This window comes from Sparus aurata, chromosome 9 (assembly GCF_900880675.1).
Source record: "Sparus aurata chromosome 9, fSpaAur1.1, whole genome shotgun sequence".
Taxonomy (NCBI): Eukaryota; Metazoa; Chordata; class Actinopteri; order Spariformes; family Sparidae; genus Sparus; species Sparus aurata.
This window is the reverse complement of record NC_044195.1, coordinates 28,896,141-28,916,875: the sequence shown is the minus strand read 5'-3', so window position 1 is coordinate 28,916,875 and position 20,735 is coordinate 28,896,141. Positions and strand designations below refer to the sequence as shown.

At 43.1% G+C, this 20,735-nt stretch overlaps 1 protein-coding gene across 1 annotated transcript; it reads left to right on the top strand.

Moving 5' to 3' along the window:
- The first annotated feature begins 10,415 nt into the window (after positions 1 to 10,415).
- On the top strand, positions 10,416 to 19,850 carry gjc4b (gap junction protein gamma 4b). Its single transcript, XM_030427747.1, has 3 exons — positions 10,416 to 10,639; positions 17,115 to 18,268; positions 18,369 to 19,850. Exons 2-3 carry the CDS (start codon positions 17,122 to 17,124, stop codon positions 18,380 to 18,382), a joined length of 1,161 nt encoding a protein of 386 aa, XP_030283607.1. The 5' UTR covers positions 10,416 to 10,639; positions 17,115 to 17,121; the 3' UTR covers positions 18,383 to 19,850.
- The last annotated feature ends 885 nt before the right edge of the window (positions 19,851 to 20,735 follow it).

Sequence of the window (20,735 nt, the reverse complement as noted above, 5' to 3'; positions counted from 1 at the left end):
CAGCTGGCACGACTGTCTCCACAAATGACAAACTTTTCCAAAGAGTCTAAGTCATCCCACTTTTTAAAACAAGCGTCATGGCGTGGGTCTGCGGCACACGATCGCAATCATTGTGAGTAATTTCGACTGTTACAAGAAAATGTGTAATATCTCCCATGCAGCCCACACTCAGAGTCTCCCAAACGTTGACCCAGTGGGTAAACTGTGGTGTAACAAGAAGCTGTGAGACCTCTCATTTAATGACATCACCACTCAGACATGAGAAGGCCGGGCCAGATGGAATAAACACATGTTCAGGACAAGAACCATGTCCAGTGTGTGAGGACTCCTCAATCAAGCTCAAGGCTTTGCAACATAATTCCCTCGTGCCAGTTAAGGTGTGATATGACTGATGACCGAGACAACCCTAATGTACGAGAACATTAGTGAGTTTTCAAGTGAAGTCAATTTGGATTTATATTCAAATTATTCCTTTCTGAACTTGCTCAAGCATCCTAAAGTGATACTGGAGCTCAGCCTTCAGCCCGCTTTGTCACGACTCCAAATCATCTTTTCCTCTGCAGTCTCTTAACTGCCGCTTTGATAGATTATCTAATTTTCCTGTCACCCAGAAGGAGGGGCCGTACATGCTGAATCAATGGTGATCTTAGCAGTTTTACTCAGCCACATAACTCCTCTCTGTCCAACTTCATTCCAAGCAACATGGCTGCCAAGTCTTTTTACGCATTTGTGGCTCTTTGGCACAGTCATGCTGACATCACCGGAGTGGCCTGTTTATGACAAAGAGGCCGAGGGGGTTTAATGGGACTGAATGAAGGGCAATTGCTTTTGTAGTTGGCTCGGCCTTTTTAACAAGTGCTAATAAGGTGGAATTTGTGGGAGAAAAAAGGGGAACGCTCTTCAGAGGCGGATTGTGTTCTTGACAAGACACAAGATTGGGTGTCACTGGAAAAGTGGGAGGGAGTTACAAAACCTCGAAAACCAGATGCGGGCAGCTGGAGAGTGGAGTTACACATGGAGTCTGTTAGGGGAGAATATCCACACGCACACACAGAGATAAGTTTGTGGGAGTCTGTAATAGCTAGTATTAAAAACCATTTCCCTCAATTGCACAAGATAATCATTTTTGCAGTAATATTTTAAAGATTTTTATGAACCGTCAAACTACGTGAATGAAAAAGGTATGGTGCTCCTACTTTTCTGGGTCATTTTCCTGAATTAAAGTAAAGCGGCTCCTACAGAAGAAGGTTTTATGGTTGCTTGCACCGCATATGTAAGGAAGACTCTGCCAGCCAGAGATGTGTAGCGTGCAGCGGGGGCAGCGGGGCTCAGAGGCCATCCTCAATAACCACATTTCCTGCGCCTTGAAGTGTTTCCTCTCCCTCCTTTTAAAAGAGCTGCCTTTGCTCTTCAGCCTCAAGCATGTTTGCCCCCAGGCATCAAAGATCACTCCTTTTCTTTTTTCTTTTTTTTTTTTTTTTGAAGTGTGAGGAGACTCTTGTTTCAATTTGTTTTGATGTCACACTGTAATTATGTAACTGAGCTCGGACGTCATTCAGTCGCCACTCTGAGTCAAAGGAAAGGGTTGGGTCCAGAAATATTAGACTTTGGTATGTTATGGTCGTTTCAGGGAAAAAAAGACTGTACGACTGAAAGCTTGGAGAACAAACCAACAGAAGACGGGTGAGGGGGGCACCTCCAGCTAGCTGTGGTGGCTATGCTAACCACTATGTTGCTGAGCTGGGAGAAAATGAAATATAGTACTGGCTAAAGAAAGTTCAGCCCCCTATTAAAACAAAACAGCAGGCTGCGTTGGTGGGGACGTGTTGCTTCAGCTGCCAGCAGGACATACAATTAAATCCAGTAAAGTCCAGTCCCATGAGTGGGAAGGTATATAGTAAAATACAGAGGTCTAGGATACTAAGAGACGGGACTTTATGAGTCTGGTAAACAATCACATTGGCTTGTTTTTTTTTCATGTAGGGCTAACTTCAGTCTGAAAGAGTTTGAAGACAAAATCCACAGTCCTTCGTCCGCCTTATATGTCACTTAAGTGGAGTTCTTACATGAAATTCCATCTTTATGTTACTATTTCTCAAATGCAGCTATAGGGAAGACTGAGGAAATATATTAATGATCTGTTAGCTTTGATGTACTGTATGTATGGACAGTAGGGATGACAGCAACCAATATCTCTTTAAATAGCATGTGCTCATATAAGTTATGTATCAACATCCAAGATTGAGTGGAAACGTAGAATATTTGAGAACACTTGAAATATTGCAAAAGGACATTGAGCTGTCTAACCCTCCTTTCGAAATTATGTTTTTGTCGCCACAGAGACATCTAATGAAAAATAACCAGCTGTATGTCTAACGCTTACAAATGTTGAAACTCAGTCTTGAACAGTGGTCAGTGGCTTGCAAGCCTACTCGCTGTTTTTACAGTTGCCTGAGGTAGAAAAGTTGGTGTTTCTTTACAAGCAGAATGTGACTGAGTTTTCTAATTCCTCTCTTTTCACAACGCTGTGCTCTGGTCAGGTTCATCGACACCTTTCAGGGTTGGGAAAGCATCACGATGTGGCTTAGAATACCCGTTTTGGTCGCTACAATCACAGACGGAGATGGTCCGACTTCTTGTGAAAAGTAGCCCGTTTGGGTTGCAACAAAAATGGCAGGAAAATTGACAGGTCTCCTTAAAAAACAGCTGGTTTTGTCACAACAAAGAACTGAATTTAGCCTTGTCATAGGCTAAATTATAGGTTTAGCTTGTAATAACACCCCGACCCCCTCCACCTCCTGCTTCGACAGGTGGCTAACAAGCATATAATGTGAACCTGATATGCCACGTCAACCTCTGACGTATCTGTTCTTTGCAGAAACGTTAATTGCCAACATTATATCCCGGTGACTGAGCTGTAATACTCATCCAATTAATATATGAAACAAACAAATAAAAGCTGTATTTCATCAGGCTGTTCATGTGGTTTTCCATCATTTGAGGTTTGATGGCATTCATTTATTCTCTTCATCGTGTTGCATCTCTTCTTCCGCAATAATTTGAAAGCACCAGCCTGGAGATTTAGCCCCACCAACTTCATATTTCATTGTACCCGACTCCTAATATTCACACAAGACAGGCAGAAAAGGAAGGAAACACATTTATTCACATTCTTCCTATTTCTACTTGAGTCAAGCTACAACTCATTACGATACTAAATGAATGGCTGCAGGCGTATCAAACCCTTTTAATGTGATGATCTGAGAGGTAACTTTTCTTCTTCTCTGTAACCCAGAAAACAAAATAAACCTGAAGCCACCTGTTCTGTCGAGACACACAGAAGCTGTTGTTTTCAGGACGGAAGCGCGGGACAAGATAATCATCTCTGGATCCCGCCATCGTTATACACCCAGCCCCCGATACCCTCACCACCACCATCTGCTACGGGGGTAGGGCTGTCTGTTTCCATGGTAACTCTGTACCCCTCCTCCCTATAAGCACTGAGGTTTCTTTTGTGTGTCCCACGTGCAGTCTGTTCCAACTGTACCCATCCGTGCTGCTGAGGGGTGCTGGTGTTGACTGCATGACTGACACAAGCGGTTTGGCAACAGGATCTGCGCCCTACAGATAGCAGGTTTTTTGTACACTATCACAGTCTTGGGTTCTTTCGGGGATTACAGCACTGGAAAGGAAACTAAAGATGTAAAACTAAACCAAGAACCTCACTGTGGAGAACATCGATCCCCCTCCCCCATGCAAAACAAGGTGACCTTGCAAATTAAGCCCACCCAGCCCCCTTTTACCCTTTGCCTAGTCACCCTGTCCCCCTCTGCAGACTGACACAGAAGTGGGGTGATAGGCAGGAAAAAGGAAGAGCAAGCAGTAAACCAGCAAGGAATGAGCAGTAAACCAGGCGGAGGAATGTCTTCAAGTGCTTTCAATTTCAAAATAGAAGCAGAGAACTTGAAGGAGCACTTCGTGAGATATGGCTTGAGTTTTACCTTTATCAACAGAGTGTGAAGAAGCGTGGACACTATGTGAAAAGTAAGCGTGTTGACGAGTGACTCCACAAGTTTCAGCTTAACAAAAAACTGAAATAATCGCACAAAATGTCAAGAAATCAAATACTAAAATACTCATTACCAAACACAAAAATACAATCATTAGGTTTCTGGATTGTCTCTCTTCTAATGAATCTTCTCAATTATCTAAAACACACTTCCTTCAAGCTCTCATAAATAAAACTCACTGAACCAGTCTTGGTTTGTCTTTTCCACAATCACCTCTGGATTGATTTTAATAAATCCTTAATTGGCAGAGTAAGATGTGAAAATATTCTGTCTCCCGATGCTGTTTTCACCTGCTGCGGGTCCCCGGCTCTTGCGAGCTGTTGTAAATCACCTCTGTACTATATCCCCTCTCTTCAATCTGACCTCCGTCGGTCTTAGAGACTGTGTCTAGTCCGATTTCAGCGTCTAACCATGTTCCTCAAATGGTCCCATTTCCCAAGTTGGGAAGACAATTTTCCAGCTTCAGTTTGTTCATGTGTGTTCATGTGTGTCATGTCGATGAACAACATGGACACCAAAACGGTCTGAACAACATGCTGACAGCTGTAAATCAGTATTTTAGTGACAAGGAAGCATAAAGGAAACAATGCATGACTTTAATGAAAGTTTCTTACTATCAACCCAATGTTTACTTTCGTCCACCATATTTCAGCCTCATATCACGTCAATTCAGCCAAAACTGTTTGAGTTGTTGTTCCAAGACAGCATTCACGTGAATTTCCCCATCCGGAAAAAATGTTCTGTACGATAATTCTGACAGCACATGAACATACACTCGAGGCAAACTGTAATGCAAATGACTCTATAGCTTATTTAACCATGAGCTAATTAGCTAACAGTAGCTAGCTACAACCAAGGGCAGCTAGCGAAGAGCAGCAGATTATGTTTATGGAGCCACCTTCAAATTCTGGCCATATTTTACAGATTACATCTTGAATTACTTAAAAAAAACACATCCGAGTAATTTTTTTTTTATCAATAATCTTTACTTTTATCATTGCACTCATTTGATATATTAACATATATTATCTATCTCATCTCACCTCGAAACATAAAACTTCAAATCATGAACCTTCTTTTGTAGATACGGTGAGGACTGATGGTGTTCGGAGCACATTTCTGGATAATTAATAAATGTCAGACTCTTGTGGTTTTTAAAAATACAGACTTCCAAAATTAGTTTTTTTCATAAGCAATTTGTGGTCCCGGTAATTACACAGACTCTCCCTTGGCATGCACGCCGCAAACACCTCTGGTTATGAGATACATATGTGACTGTAGGTGTGATAGATGTCGATCATAAAAACATGCTCACAGGCCTCTAAGCGTATTTTACTGGTCGTACTGTTTTATTCTGTTGTCCAAACTCGTCTCTATCAGTGACAGTCAGTCCAGTCCTTCTGTACGTGGTATGTTTTCAGGTTAAGTTGAACTGAGTCAGTCTGATCTGAGGCACAACCTTATTAGGCATTATTTTGGATACTCCTAAACAACACACAGATGGAACGCATTAGTCTTGCTGGCAGGAAACTCAACTTCCCCGTGGTACTGTGAATTAAAAAAGACAACGCAGGCCGAACTTAAGTTCCCTTATTATGTATAATATCCTTACAGGTGCAGACAGATCTGCCACCTGAACATTATCTTTGTCTTCTTCATAAAGGGCCTCGTTTACATAACTATAGACGGTGGAACAAAAGGAATTGTGAAGAATAAATAATGACCAATAATATAAAAAACATCAACAACTGACAGCCAGGCTGCAGGAGAAAGGAATTCCTTTCTGTCCCCGCAGCGAAGACCCGGCTGGTCATTTTTCAAAAGTCATCTTGGACGGCTGCCAGGTTAACTTGTGCTAATGCCAATAACATAATAAAATGAGTAGCGCCCTGTGCATTTTCCTGGGAGTGTTGGCAGGGAGACCGCCTGAAGAATGCAAGTTAAAGAGATTAAAACCAGCGTGCAGCGAGCATTTCTGCTACCTCAGATACCTTAATATGACTGTAGCACAGGGTGCTGTGTTTTAAAAGGACAGTTCACCTCAAAATAAGAAAAGCATTTCCTTTTAACGTGTAGTGAGAGATGTTGACCTTGAATATGTTGAAACAAGGTGGCACCCGGCTCGTGGTGCTCATATAAAAAAAATCAATAGCAATGTCCCAAGATAATCAACATATCTTGTTGCGAGCAGTTTCATGGAGGAACTATTTTCCTCCAACAACTGTCAAGACGACGTAGAGGGAAGCGTTCATCTAGTCATGGAACGAGAAGCTCGTTGTCATGACGGCACGGCCTGTAAACATTCATGGCATCCTCCTCGGCTGAGCTGTAACATTAGCTAGATAAGTTAGCTTGTACGCCACCACAAACACCTGTTAACATCTGGATTTTGTCTTTAATGTCGTTCACTGCCGCGTCAAAGGGCGCTGCAGGAGGGTTTATATTCAGGTCATGATTTCTCCTGGTGAGTTTATCAAATATCACTTTTGGCGCTTTGAGTTGAGTGACATTTACTTTTGTTACATTAAAGAGACGGCAGACATCACTCCCAAAAGTGACAACTCACACCAAAGGCAATCTAGATCGATATGGATGAATAGCACTTCAGCTAAGAGGAAAATATGTATTTGTGTTTTGGGGTGAACTGTCCTTTTAAGAGAGGAAGGGAGTCCCTTGTGATGAGCGTGCACACCATCTCCTCCAAAGGGGTAGCTGAGGAAACACAAGCACAGCTGTCAGCGGCTGAGATCCGGAGAGAAAGCCATATTTTTTCCATCCTCTTGGCCCTCTCAGGCATTTCAGCTCCTTCTGCTGACAAAGGAGCTGATCATGAGTGCTTGAAGGGGAACATTATGGCTGTTCCTAGCAGAACTTGCACAAGCGGTCAGGCACAAAACCAGTTAAAGGCAGACTCTTTCATCAAAAGTGTGCCTGTGTGTGTGTGTGTGTGTGTGTGTGTGTGTGTGGCAGGAAAGCAAACATCACAAGGGGGATGATTCACGGTGGGTCAGGTTCTCAGGAAAACAAAGAGGGCAACTCTTGAGCAAAGCCCTTTCACCTCTTCGGAAATGTTGCGACATCGTATCTGTGGGCCCGCCGCCGCCGAGAAAAACACGTCTGTTAGCAATAAGTCATAAAGAACGGCCCGTCCAGACACGCTTTGTCTTGCGGTGAAACGTAAAGGGGGAAAAAAAAAGCAGCAACACTCGAATTGTGTTAGAAACCGTATCCACGGCGATGTGGCTGAATCATAAAATGCTATTTGTGTATGTGTTTTTTCTGTTTTTTTTTTAAAACTTTGACGCCCACGCTGAAAGACCACAACAATGGGATGGATGTTGAGGTCGCCTCTGTTGGGTAATCGAGCCAGCTGCTTTGAGCCGGATAGTATGTCAAACATCAGGATGTTAAAAAAAGACTTGGAGGGAACTGAAAAAGCGGCATTGGGTTCAAGAGGGCTATTACAGCACAGCAACAAAGGGAACAGTGTTCTTTATGTGTACAGATGAGCTATCTTTGTGGCGTTCGGGTGTATGAAGGGAAAACCATCTTTTCATCCTAATTCAAAACAAGCTCAAGATCCCAACCAGGAATAACTGCGCGCACAGCAAATGTATTGTGTGTCCGCAACAAGAGAGCCAACTCGAGCTCACGGGCCGAAGGCAGCACTAGGCTCGGCCGCTCAATCTCCAGATTATCTCCCTCTGTCATTTGGATTGTGGTTTACCAGGGCACCCCACTTTGCACCCTATGAATAAAAGCATGCTTGTGGCTCACAATAGAGGCTCGCTGCTCCCTAAGAAGGGGGAAGGGCTTTGCATTCCTCCACTGACCTCCTGTTTGCAGCAGATATTAAACAGTAACTGCTGCCTGTAATAACGTGCTGTTGCCAGGAAAATCAGAAAGGAGAAGAGCACGGCAGTCCCCGATACACGCAGCGATACGTGAAGATAGATTATTTTTCTCATTCGGAGAGGCGGGTGGACGAGCAATGAAAGACTGGCATTCGGGGAGATCCGGGGCAGAGCAGTGTGATCGCTTCATTTGAGCGATGACCTCGGGAGACCGATGCTGACTGGATGCCTGCAGTATTTAATCTGGGTAACCGCACATATCTCATTGAAGTCACTCCTCTGGGGAAAGTGCAGCGTAAGCGTACTGGAAATTCAGCTGCTTAAAGGGACGCCTCACCTTCGATTGAGTGTAAGACTGATGCCAGGCTGCAGATGACATTTTTTTTTTTTAGTCCCAGCAGCGCTGAGGTCAGACGACTGAACGTTTCTGCAAACCACTGACATGCTGAACGTCTTTGTTTCACTCAGATCATATCAACGTTTCTACCATAATGTGATTGGGGGGTTGCAGACGACACGTGTAAGAGCCGGGTAACCTGAAGACAGGTGGAAAGATGGCCGCCGAGCAGACCAAGCCCCGTCGGCAGCCATTTTCTGCCGTCAAACAGCAGGTAGTCTCTAGTGGGGCCTCGGGACATGTGCAGCCATCTTTGAGGCAATAAAAGCGTGTATTTTTTACAGAGCTATCAGAAAATATGTCGTGTTTTTGGCAACAAAAGCAGGTTTGAGATATCATGCAGCCATTTTACTGATGATAAAAAAGGAAATTTTTCATCCAGACAACGGCATCAGCCTTCTTTCTGGCAACAAAAGCTGTTTTTTTTTTGTTTTTTTTAAGCACAACCTGGGGACATCGTGCGGCCATGTTTCTGGTGATAAAAGCTGACGTTTTATTGCAAGGCGTCTGAAAATGTCGCTGCCGTCCCTCTGGAGACAGTCGAGAGTATTTTATGGCATGAAGTCGGAGACAAAATTGAATATTCTTTAGTCTGATGTCTTGCTGAAAAACAAGGGCGGGTAGTCTCTAACATGACTGCTGGGACATTTTGCAGCCGACTTTTTGGGGACAGAAGCAGGTATTTTTTTTGCGTGTTGTTGCCGACAAAAGTGGGTGGTTTTTTGTCCAATGTGAGGACATTTTGCAGCTCTTTCATGTGACAGAAGCGGGTATTTTTTTAGCCAGGCTTCCGGACATTTTGCAGCCATCTTTCTGGCACCAAAAGAATAATTTTTAGGCCGATGTGAGGACATGCTGCAGCCGTCTCTCTGGCATTTTAGCAAGACATCTGGACGTTTTGCAGCCATCTTTCTGGCGACAAATGTGGGTACATTTTTTGCCGGATGTGAGGAGATTTTGCAGCTCTTTCTGGTAACAAAAGCAGATGGGTTTTTTTTGTGTGATTCTTGCTACAGAAGTGGTTATTTTAAATCAAGACAACGGGATATATTGCTGCCTTCTTTATTGCGACAACAGCAGCTATTTTTCTGGCAACAACACTGTTCATTCCAACTCAACCCACTATACGCTCCTAACTCTAACCAAGTGATTTCACAGCCTTGTCAGAGCATAAATTTGAAATGTAGGGATTCAGAATCTGTGATTTGCAGAAACAAGCCAACATTTACTCTGGCGATCAGGTTTGATTTGTGTCACTACGGCTCCAGGCTCCCCTTTTAACGCCCCCGACTGTAAACCCTGGCTTAAAAATAGCATAAACCCCACTTTTGTCCTCTGGTAATGATCGTTATTTAGTGTCGGATGCGGCCTCGACAAGACGCTGAGAGCGGGGGATGAGGACAGGCACGTGCGACCCTGGTCAAAGAAAGTGTGACATGAAGGAAGGGGCCTCAAATGGCAACAACTTCCGAATATCTGCGTCAGCAGGAAGAAGTGGACTCCCTGTCAGTGAGGCTGTGTTTTGTTCCACATCCTCCACTGAAGCAAGGGTGACGCTGCTTCATGGACAATTTAAGAAAACAAATCTCGTTGTGTGTTGCGGAGGCTGTTATATGTTCACCTACAGCTCCAAGACATGAGGGCTTAATGACACATCTGCAGGTTGTAACATGAAGCACCGCCAGAAGAGTTCTGTTTGATCTGCTGTCAGAAAACTTCACATTAATTAATTTATGAAACATGTTTTTTTTTCACGTGTTCTTTCCCAGCATCTTCACATATATTTAAATCTCTATCTATCTATCTATCTATCTATCTATCTATCTATCTATCTATCTATCTATCTATCTATCGAATCATATATCTATCTATCTATCTATAGAATCATATATCTATCTATCTAGATAGATATATGATTCTCGGGCTGTACTTTGTGGACTCGGGAGTTTATTCTCCCTGTTGAGTGCAGGGTAAAGTTAAAGCCGGAGCAGGGATTGCATCAGGAATGCTGGCAGTTGATCGTTTTCCTGCACTCTGCGCAGACAGGGGGTGGGGTGCCCGGCTGAAACTGGGAGGAGAAAAGAGGGGGGGATTTGGGAATATCATTCTTTGTCCTCACCCCGCAGCACAACACACGGCCGGAGACGAGGCTCCTCGCGAAAGGGAAGGAAAACTGGATGGCTTGATATTAGATGAGGCGGGAGGGCTTTTGTTTTTTTTAAACCAAGAGAAAAGCGAAGGACGAGGGGACAACTTTGAGGGAGACGTCCGGGGGACAAAGCGAGCAGAGGACCCTTTAAAAAAAATCACAACTGAAGGTAAATGAACCGCACAAACAAATCGTGGTAACGCAGCATCACGCAGCTTGTCTTTCTTCTTCCCTCGGCTGAAGTTAGAGCTTCAACTTAAAGGGAGGGTGAGTTGTTTTTGGTTTTAAAGCGTGTAATTGAATTAAAACGCTTCTTATAACGTGTGTTCGCGGAGGCAGGGCTGCGTCCATGTATTGTTTGGAGGCTAACTTGGAAGTTTACGCACAGGCTGGCGCTAATTAACGCAGCCCGGGTCAGATTAGGCGCATTGTGCGGAGCTGATTGTGATTCGCGTCAGTCTGGAGCACGTTTTGCGCCACCGTACCCGTGTTAACGCAGCCGGTGTGCGGAGTATTTGGGCTGTTTTTACGGGTCGTCTTGGCGGTGTTGACTGGATTGGGTGATGGAGGCGCGCGCACGGATGTTTTTTCTGCTCCCCCAAATAAAACCACACATTCAGAGGCGAAGCTCGGCTGCATCGATGAGTTTATGAGCTTAACCAGAAGTTAAAGTGTTTTTTTTTAATTAAAGATGTGGCGTAAACGTGTCCTCCGTTATCTCAAGAAACCGTCAGTTTGGATTTGGGGAGCATGCGCAGCGCCAGCGCGGTGACGTTGTCCCGCTTGGCACGAGGAGGATTTTTTTTTTTTCCTCCTTCTCCTCTTCTTCCCTCTCGTGCTCCTCGTGCTAAGTGGATTAGTTTTCTATTTCACATTATAGTCCTCAAACAATTAGAGGACTCTGACACAGCCGCACCACGCGTCTTCTCTCAGGTCTTCAAATTCACATGTTCTATTTTATTTCCAACACCAGACGCAACAACGTGTGTGTGTTCAGCTTAGTCATAGGGAGGACTGATGAAAAATTGTGAGTTTCGACGCTCAGTGACTCCTCATTTTGATTCACAAGCTGGTTATTCTAGTCTTTTTTTTTTTTTTTTTTCCTCCCTTCCCTCCCCGAGCTCGGGGCCTCTAACAGCGCCAGGGCTTTGGGGTTAGAGGAGGAGGGAGAACCGTAACTAGTCTCCCAGATGTGAGGGCCACAAAAGCCCCTCTGTTCTGCAGGGCTGGAGTCACTGCTGAGTCTCTGCTGCTGTACTTTCCGTCAGACTTGGAAGCAGGCTGTTTTTTTTTTTTTTTCCTTCCCCTCCCTGAAGTGCCACAGATGCATTACCAATGGGCCGGGGATATGGGTGCATATGTGCAATAAGAGTGAAGAGAAGTGCGTTGCAACATAACAAATAAATGTCACAGAATAAACAGGTGAAACACTAAATTATCCACAACTGATTCTGAGTGGTGCATATTGAACCAGCCCGCCTCGGTAAGATATACGCCATAAAATTGACCTGCGGTGAAGATTTATAAAAAAAAGTTAGATTTTCGGCCCACAGACCAGCAACTTATCTGGGAATACACACGCTTCATTTAAAAATAAAAAAAAGCCTACAGCCTGTTTTTGAGGTCGTACGCACAACCGAAGACTAACAAATCAAAGATATTCTCTGGTTGAGACGCCGCTAAAGTTTAGCCAAAGAAAAGTTAGCATTTACTAAAACTTCTGGTCTCCTGATCCTTTAAAGGAAAGGAGTTTTTCTTTTGAACAGGTTTTTTTGTTTAAATGCCCCAAAATAAGGTGCGTTGTCTATACAAAGTGTTGAGTTTCAGGTTTTCTTCTACGACATGAGACGCCCCACATTGCGAAACTAGCGCGCAACAGAGGGTTGTTAACAAGTGGCTAAAAGTCACTTTTACGCCAGCGGGCGATGACTGAGGGGTGTAGCGGAGCAGAAAAAACCAAGAAGCAGTCATGAAAACTTTCTGACGCTCCCCATTTAACTAAAACTCTTCGCATTCCAAACACATTTGCAGTGTTAGTGTAGTTTAACTCAAGGCCTGAAGGGGGCGACTGAAGTTCCACACTGCAAGTTTAAGGCTGAAACCTGTAACTTTCCACCAAGCCCTTTTTCTTTGTTTTGTGGTTTTAGCGGCACAACCCTCAGAAAGTGTCTTGTTTTTGGTCAAATAACATTTGGAAAAATCTAGAAGAGCTGCAGGATCTAATAATATTATTTCTACTCCAGTTAAGCTGGCGGCTAAACCGGAATTTAGCTGGCAAAGCGCTCTAGTAGAAGATCTGGGTAATTCGAACTTCTTTTTGGCTTCATGCACCACAGAGCAGCTTTAATAGGAATGAACAGGGCTCCACCTCTACTGTTGTATCCAGTTCTCAGTGTGTTTTCATGCTGTCCACACATTGTGGCCCTCATTGCCTTGAAAAGTCCTCTAAATGATGTTTTCTGATGGCGTCTCCTTGTGTCTGACTGAAGGAAAGGTGTCCTCAACTGACCAGCTGGCAAAACCTACCATATGATTTCATATCATGAAGTTATATGTTGTGGTTAAGTGGAGTCCAAACACATCATGCACACTCAACCTGCCATTTTTTTTTTAAGTCAGCCATTTACTGAAAGGGCTATCCAAGGTTTCTCATCTACCAATCTTGTTGCGTTCATTTCACTTAACTCTTTGAAAGTCACCTCAGTTCCTCTGTGACGTCTCAGGTTTGATTGACTTTGTTTACACTGTCAGAAAGAGGCAGTCTGCAGAACATTACAACACACATGACTGGTTAAGATATCAGCTTCAAGTTTAAATTGTATTTCTGTCTGACTAGCTGCCCCTCTGCAGGGGAATGACTCTCTCACTCGCAGACGCCTGCATGTGCAGCAGTGGTTTTCCTTCGACATGGATGTCAGCCCGTGACAGTAGCTGGGGGGGCAAATCCAGTTAACCTAGATTACGAGCAGCGGTGTGTGCCGTTGACTTCTATCATTTACACATCTCTTGCAGCCTGACAGAAGAGCAATATAGCTCTAATTTAGGGTAACTGATAGACAGCTCATGATCTTTTGATTTCCCAAGTATAGTCTTTGAGTTGGTGCTTAATATTCCTCTGTTGGAAACCACATGCCTCCGCTGAGTAGAGGCATGTCGGTTATCTAGGGTTCGTCATGCTGTTGTTCAGGTGTAGGCGCCGGATGCAGGAGCAGACACGCAGCACTGCAGAAAGCCACAGATGAAGGTTAATGACGACTGCAGTCACTGTGAGGAGTAAATAGGCGAACATCCTAAAAGCAGTGACTCAACGGAGAACTAAGAAGGAGAATTAGAGCTCTGTTTCACTTCATGTCTACATTCCTGGTGGAGACGGTGCGTTCAATCAATTCCTTAGACTGGTAGATATTCTCATGCTATCTCTGGCTCTCCTCTCCCTCTCTGTTTGTGCATGTAAACACACAGATTACAAGCAGAATTTGAACTCTTAATCACCAATGACCAATAAATCAATGATCTCCTCAAAGAGTCTGATAGAGTAGATACAGGATCAATCATGAAAGTGAGTTCTCTCTTACAGCTTACATTCTCCAGATTGTTGTCAGAGCTGCTTCTGCACAATGGAAACATTTGCGTTTTTATTCTAACTCTTATTTATCTAAGGATTTTACATCCATACAGTGCTTCCATTCACACCCAGGGAGTCACCCAGTAGAAACTGGTCTTACTAGGTAACTCCACTGGAGTGTGTTGGAAGTGATGTGTCATCTGTAATGATCTTAGTCTGGTACGGGATTGTCTGACTTTATGTTGGTCACCTTTTCTCTACACTATAATAGAAATGGTTGGGTAGTACATTCCTTTTATGAAAATTGCAAATTGTTAAGTTATAGAACGACTGTTCATTTGATTTGTCGATTTGAAACATTCAATTTTAATTTTGGGTTGTCCACCACATCTGGAAGAATGGAGCTGCTCTGCCACCTCTGGATTAGTGTACAGTTAGTGGATGTGTAGGTCTTTATTGGATGGAATAGAATAACTTCATTGTCCAGCTGAAGCAGGACATTTTTCTCTGGACATTAACAAAAAAACCCACATTGACGAACCAGTGATCTCTCAATTTGACCACAGTCGGGGCATTCATACCCACGGTGTCCATCTTACACTCATATTTAAGTTAATTGTAATTTGTGTACAACATTAATTTATTTGGGATTGAAGAACTCTCGTAGATCTTTTTGGCAAATAAGACGACCCAATTTTGTGGTCTGAATATGATCACTATAACTAAGACTTTTGTCCAAGTCCTGGGACTGACAGAAGAAGGCGTCTTCATGTCCAGAGCCCCTCTGCACTGTGTGCTTCCATGTGCATTACAGAGTTGAACACTGTCCTTTTTCTTGCAGAATTTTTCCTACCATTATAAAGGTTAGATGAGTCATCCAAGCCAGTTTGGGCACAGCTCGTAGCCTGGCTACCCAACATTTGTGGCACTGACCGAATTTCCTCAATAGTCCTGTGTATAGAACAATGTCTTTCATTTGATTTACAAGTTTCAGTCTCTCTGGAGTTAATCTCTTCGCCACCAGTGAGCCAGTAAGCATGCCTCATGCTTGTTGTGCCAGGATGTAATGGTGCTGGTGTAAAGCTGCATCTCAAGTCTTTGTCATTAAGCTTTTTGTGTATTTGTTTAATATATGCTGGAACTTCTCCAACTTCTTGTACACATAAAACGGTCCAAAATGTTTAAACGATGGAAAAAGCTGCTTTTCATTTTAACATTGATAGTGCAGTTGGTGAGTTGAAGTTTAGGTTCTGTACTTTGTCATATTGACTAAATGCATTGGACTTCATATGGATTTGATTGAGTTGGAGTTGCACAAAGCAAAAGTTTTTAAGTAGCTGCTGTTGAAACAGGGGAAAGACAAGAATCCCCCCCTAATCTTAATTTTTGAATTTCCTGGTCATCAAAATCAGTATTTTTTTGTTTGACAATGTGGCTCATAATTTGGTTTAAGCATGTTTGTTCCCTTTTCTAGGATTGCAATTCTGATAATTAAAAAAAAATACAGCTTGGTTGATTTGTGTCCTTATTGCATAGTTTTTGCATCACTCTTAGTCTTTGTAGAGTCCATTTTGTGTATGAAGCATAGTTGGTTTTGGTTTTTGACATCTACCCGTATGACTGGCCAAGCAGGAAGATTAAGAGATTAGAAGATTGAACCAGACTACCAGTAAAAATGTATTGTTAGGAATACTTGTCTCGTCTTGTGCAACGGATGGACAAGAGTTCCCAGAATTAACGATCGCCTCCTCCATACCCTCTTAATCTGATGTAATTCTTTCAGAACTGCAGCTGCTACCAGAAGGAATCTGCAGATTCTAAGACTCCACACAGTGACTCCAGTCTTTGCTTCAAACTGCCCTTCATGAGTAAAGATGGAGTGAAAGTAATAAAATGGGTCTGAAGTCGAGAGTTGGAATGGTATAATCTTCAAGTCACAATAAACACTCTTTTGAAGCTAACCTTCTTACGGCAGGCCTGGTGGTTTATAGAAGCAAATAATTACTCGGCAGAAGTTGGTTATGAGGTCGGTCACAGATGGTGTGAAACCACAGCAGCTCTTCATTACCTCTTTAGGGCTTCCACTATCAGCTTTTTTACTTTGTTGTAGCCATCTTACTCAGATTAGTTAACCACAACCATCAGCGATTTAATGTGACGAGGTTTCCGGATTATTGAAAATGTTGAAGTGAGCGTCGAGTTGTAGACTGTAGTGCTGGGTGCTATGCTGGGCACCCCTATGTTTCATATAAAGAAAGCTGGTCTTGAATCAAACAGGAAAGTAAATATTGAAATTGTGGTGATCATAGCTCAAGTCATCGATTAATAGATTATAGAATACCAGCGTTCAATGCTAACAGATACCAGGCTGGATAGACCGAGGGTAAGCAATTGTCCCTGCGTTGTTGAGCAGGATGGAAAATTACACTAAGCGACAGTTTTGGGTGGAGGCTCCAAAGATGATTCACATCTGTAAAGTTTTTGGTCACATTTTGAAGTTGACATGTAGCTGCATGGTATCTTGATTGCGCAAAATGTAAGGTGAAGCTGCAACGGTATATTTAGTGTCTGCAATGATTTAAGACATTTAGGCAGAAGATCTAACCAACATGAATGCCATCTCTGAACCAGAGCTCATAACTTGTAGTTGTTGATGTTACATGATTTGGTGAAGGCATGTACTGAGACAGTCTCGAGGATCTTGGCCTGAGCCCGCCTGTTGTCTCAGAGCACTGAGATCTGGACTTTTGTATGTCTTGGCATTACAATAGTTACACAACAGCACCACCTTGTGGCTATCATCTGCAGTATTACAGGCAGTTAAGGCAACCAATAATAACATGGGATGAATCAAATTTAATAACATTTAAGTGGTGTTTAGTTAAGATCTTTGTGAAATATGAGTTTGTTTTAATCTGAAGTCTGCTGTACTTGGTCGAATCTGCCACCTCAATCATGACAGTTCTTTTAGATTTGTTATTATCGGTACTTTCTAATCTAGACTAAATGAAAGTATGTTCTTTTATAGTCAGTGATTTAATTCCTTTATAACACATTTGTCCGTCTTTTTCTTTTCCAGATTCAAGATGAGCTGGAGCTTCCTCACTCGTCTGTTGGACGAGATTTCCAACCACTCCACCTTCGTGGGCAAAATCTGGCTCACCCTTCTTATTGTCTTCCGCATTGTGCTGACGGCTGTAGGAGGCGAGTCGATCTACTATGATGAACAGAGTAAATTTGTGTGTAACACACAACAACCTGGATGCGAGAATGTGTGCTACGATGCATTTGCGCCGCTATCGCACATTCGCTTCTGGGTGTTTCAGGTGATTATGATCACCACCCCCACGGTCATGTATCTCGGCTTTGCTATGCACAAGATCGCCCGCATGGAGGACGATGACTACCGTCCAAAGGCCAGGAAGAGGATGCCGATAGTGAGTCGGGGGGCCAATCGGGACTATGAGGAGGCGGAGGATAACGGAGAGGAGGACCCGATGATCCTGGAGGAGATTGAGCCAGAGAAGGAAAAGGAAGCTGTGGAGAAGCCAAGCAAAAAACACGATGGACGCCGTCGCATCAAGCGGGATGGCCTGATGAAAGTCTACGTGTTTTCGCTGCTGTCCCGTGCCGTCTTTGAGGCCTCGTTCCTGTTTGGACAATACATCCTCTACGGGCTGGAAGTTGTTCCATCATATGTATGCACACGCTCTCCTTGCCCGCACACAGTGGACTGCTTCGTCTCGCGTCCGACAGAGAAAACCATCTTCCTGCTCATCATGTACGCTGTGAGCGCCTTGTGTCTGCTCTTCACCGTGCTGGAGATCCTTCACCTCGGTATCAGCGGCATTCGGGACTGCTTCTGCGCACCGCGGCCTCGGCCTCCAACACCCCGTCACCCGGCTATAGCCAGCCAGAGGTCCTCCATCTGCCGCCAGCCCTCTGCGCCTCCAGGCTACCACACAGCCGTGAAGAAGGACCCATCAGGGAAGATGGGTTTCAGGGACAACCTCGGAGACTCGGGTCGCGAGTCGTTCGGGGACGAGGCTTCATCGCGAGAGCTTGAGAGGCTGCGGAGACACCTAAAACTGGCCCAGCAGCATCTGGATCTGGCTTACCAGAATGAGGAGAGCAGCCCGTCGCGCAGCAGCAGCCCAGAATCCAACGGCACTGCAGTTGAGCAGAACAGACTAAACTTTGCCCAGGAGAAGCAGAGCAGTACATGTGAGAAAGGTGAGACTTCAGATCTTTTCATTTTTTTAAATTTCTATTTTATAAGTGTGATCAATCAAAACAAAGAGCTTCACTGACGTCGACATCTCTCTGTCCACAGGTCTCCGTGCATAGGTTCTCAACAGCACAGCTGACGCTATAGGATTAAATTCACATCAGGATCAGTGAGCGGACATAAGGGAATCAAAGTATGAATGCGTGTGTGTTCTTGTGAGACAGTGTGACATTAATTTGCTTGAGGTGGATGAAGTCAGCCCAAGCCTTCCAGTGTTACGGCCAGTCGCGGTCGAGCATCGAGTCGGAGGAGGAGGAGGAGGAGGAGGAGAGTGGTCGTCTCAACCCAGCAATACTTGAGACGCCATCCTGTCTGAAGATCCAAAGTGCTTACAAACTACCGAACGGTTAACATGTACTTCTCCCTCAGGGCAGCTATTCTTTTATGTTTTAATATTTTTATTATGAGACTTTCTAGATCTATTAGTCATTTTTAAAAGTTTGTCCTCTGGTGGAAGCTGACAGTGAGTGCATCTCAAGTTTGCCTTAGACCTAAACTGGAACTCTGTGTTTTGTTTTTTTTTTTACGGCATTTTGTTAAAGGTAAGGCCAAGCCAATCGTAGTGCGAGAACAAAACGTGTTTTTAAGTGTAAGAGTTTGTACTTTGTGAGGAAGTGAATCAGTGAGTGAGTGCTTGTGGATGCAAGAACAAAAAGGTTAACAGACAAGGCACCACTCATAAAAGAAAGGTACTGGAGTTACTGTCATGCTGATGAAGACTTTTTTTTTTATTAAGGTGTTAATTTTCATACAAAGGTTGCTTTCAGTTGTTGGCACCGCACCAGTCAACATTCCCAAGCCTGGTGCCTCGACGGGAACTGGAACACACTTGGGGTGCCTTTGTCCAAAGGAATAAACAAACCTGGGTAATGCTTGAAAAAAAAGATGTGTAACTCTTGATATTGTCTTGTGTGATGTCTAAACGTGTATTTGATACTGTTCTTTATTTTTGTATTAGTTTTTGAGTATTGTGGTATTTGAAAAAGAGGCTCTGTCACTGTGGCTTACTTTAAAAGAATGACATTCACTGCTGTCTTAGCTCCCTGAAGCCCGATTCAATCCATGTTGCATTCTGAAGATGCTTTGGTACCATATGAGTTTAATAACGTACTTTTTTTAAAAAAATACTCAATAACCTGCAGCTTGGATTTATTATTATTTACACGTTTCTGACCAGCAAATATTCCCCAAATGTAATTCCATCTGTTGGCTAAATGAGGGATAAAGCCGTCTGTCATGTTCCATTTCTGAAAGTGCTGATGTCTGGGTCGGTGTCGTCACTGCTCCAGAGTCTTAATGAGGGTTGTAAACTCATGCAAATCATTTCAATGTGAATTCAATGCCTTGAATGCGCTCTACTAAGATGCCATCTTTTTGTATTCCGAATCATACCCACAGTGCCATTAGTGCCAGCTCGGATATTGTCATCTCAAGTTATTTTTGAGCAATGCTTTTTGTACTTTTTATACTTTTTGTATTGATAGTACTTTTGTGGTTAGTTTTTAAAATAAATTTTTTCAACAAAGACCTGGTTTTTGAAGCTGTTTCTGTCTCAATTTATTCCTAAATTGAAAAGGGAAAACTATCTTCTCAGAAGTTGAAATTTGACTTCACTAGATGGTATTTACTTATGTTGCTGTTTCACTTCGACTGATTTATTTTGGTTTGGCTAAACTGGTAGAACAAGGGTTAAAAAATTAGTAGCGTACTAAGTTCAACTTGGGTCGAAACTGAACAAATGATCTGTTCAGAAAATATGGCATAATGTGTTTGTTTTTGTTTTTTTGTGGTCTAATTCTGATATTGAAACAAAACATGCCCATATGTACACAATTTTGCAACAATCCCTCAGATGTGCATATCAAACACGTGACTGTAAGAGAGATGGTGTTGTATAGAGTACCTAAAACCTGTGTAAATCTGCAATCAATCTTTCAGATTTTACTCTTTGCAGTTCAGCCACCAACCAACTATCACTGGAATATTCAGAAATACAAACGTGTCAGTTTATACATGCACATCGTGTTAAACTCTGCAATATAACACTTTATACATCACTTTGTTACATTGAGCTGATTAAAATTGGCTGAAACTTCACAATTGGCTACAAATGTAGCATTAAACACTAATTTAAGCACATGTCAAATCTTTAAAATGCATTTAGGAAATATTACATTAGATACATCAGAAAATGGAATATTGTTTCCTTCATATGCTTTGTCAACGTTTACTCAAGTTGTCTGAATGTCCTCTCAAACCAGGTGAGCAACAGGATCAGCATAAACCTGCATTGACCTCTAGTGGTTATAAGAGGTTCCTACAGTGGTAATACTAAACTACAGGTAGAGTGTTAATTTAAATGAGATCATTGGATTTGTTCCAGGCATCACATCTTTAACCCACGGCTAAATT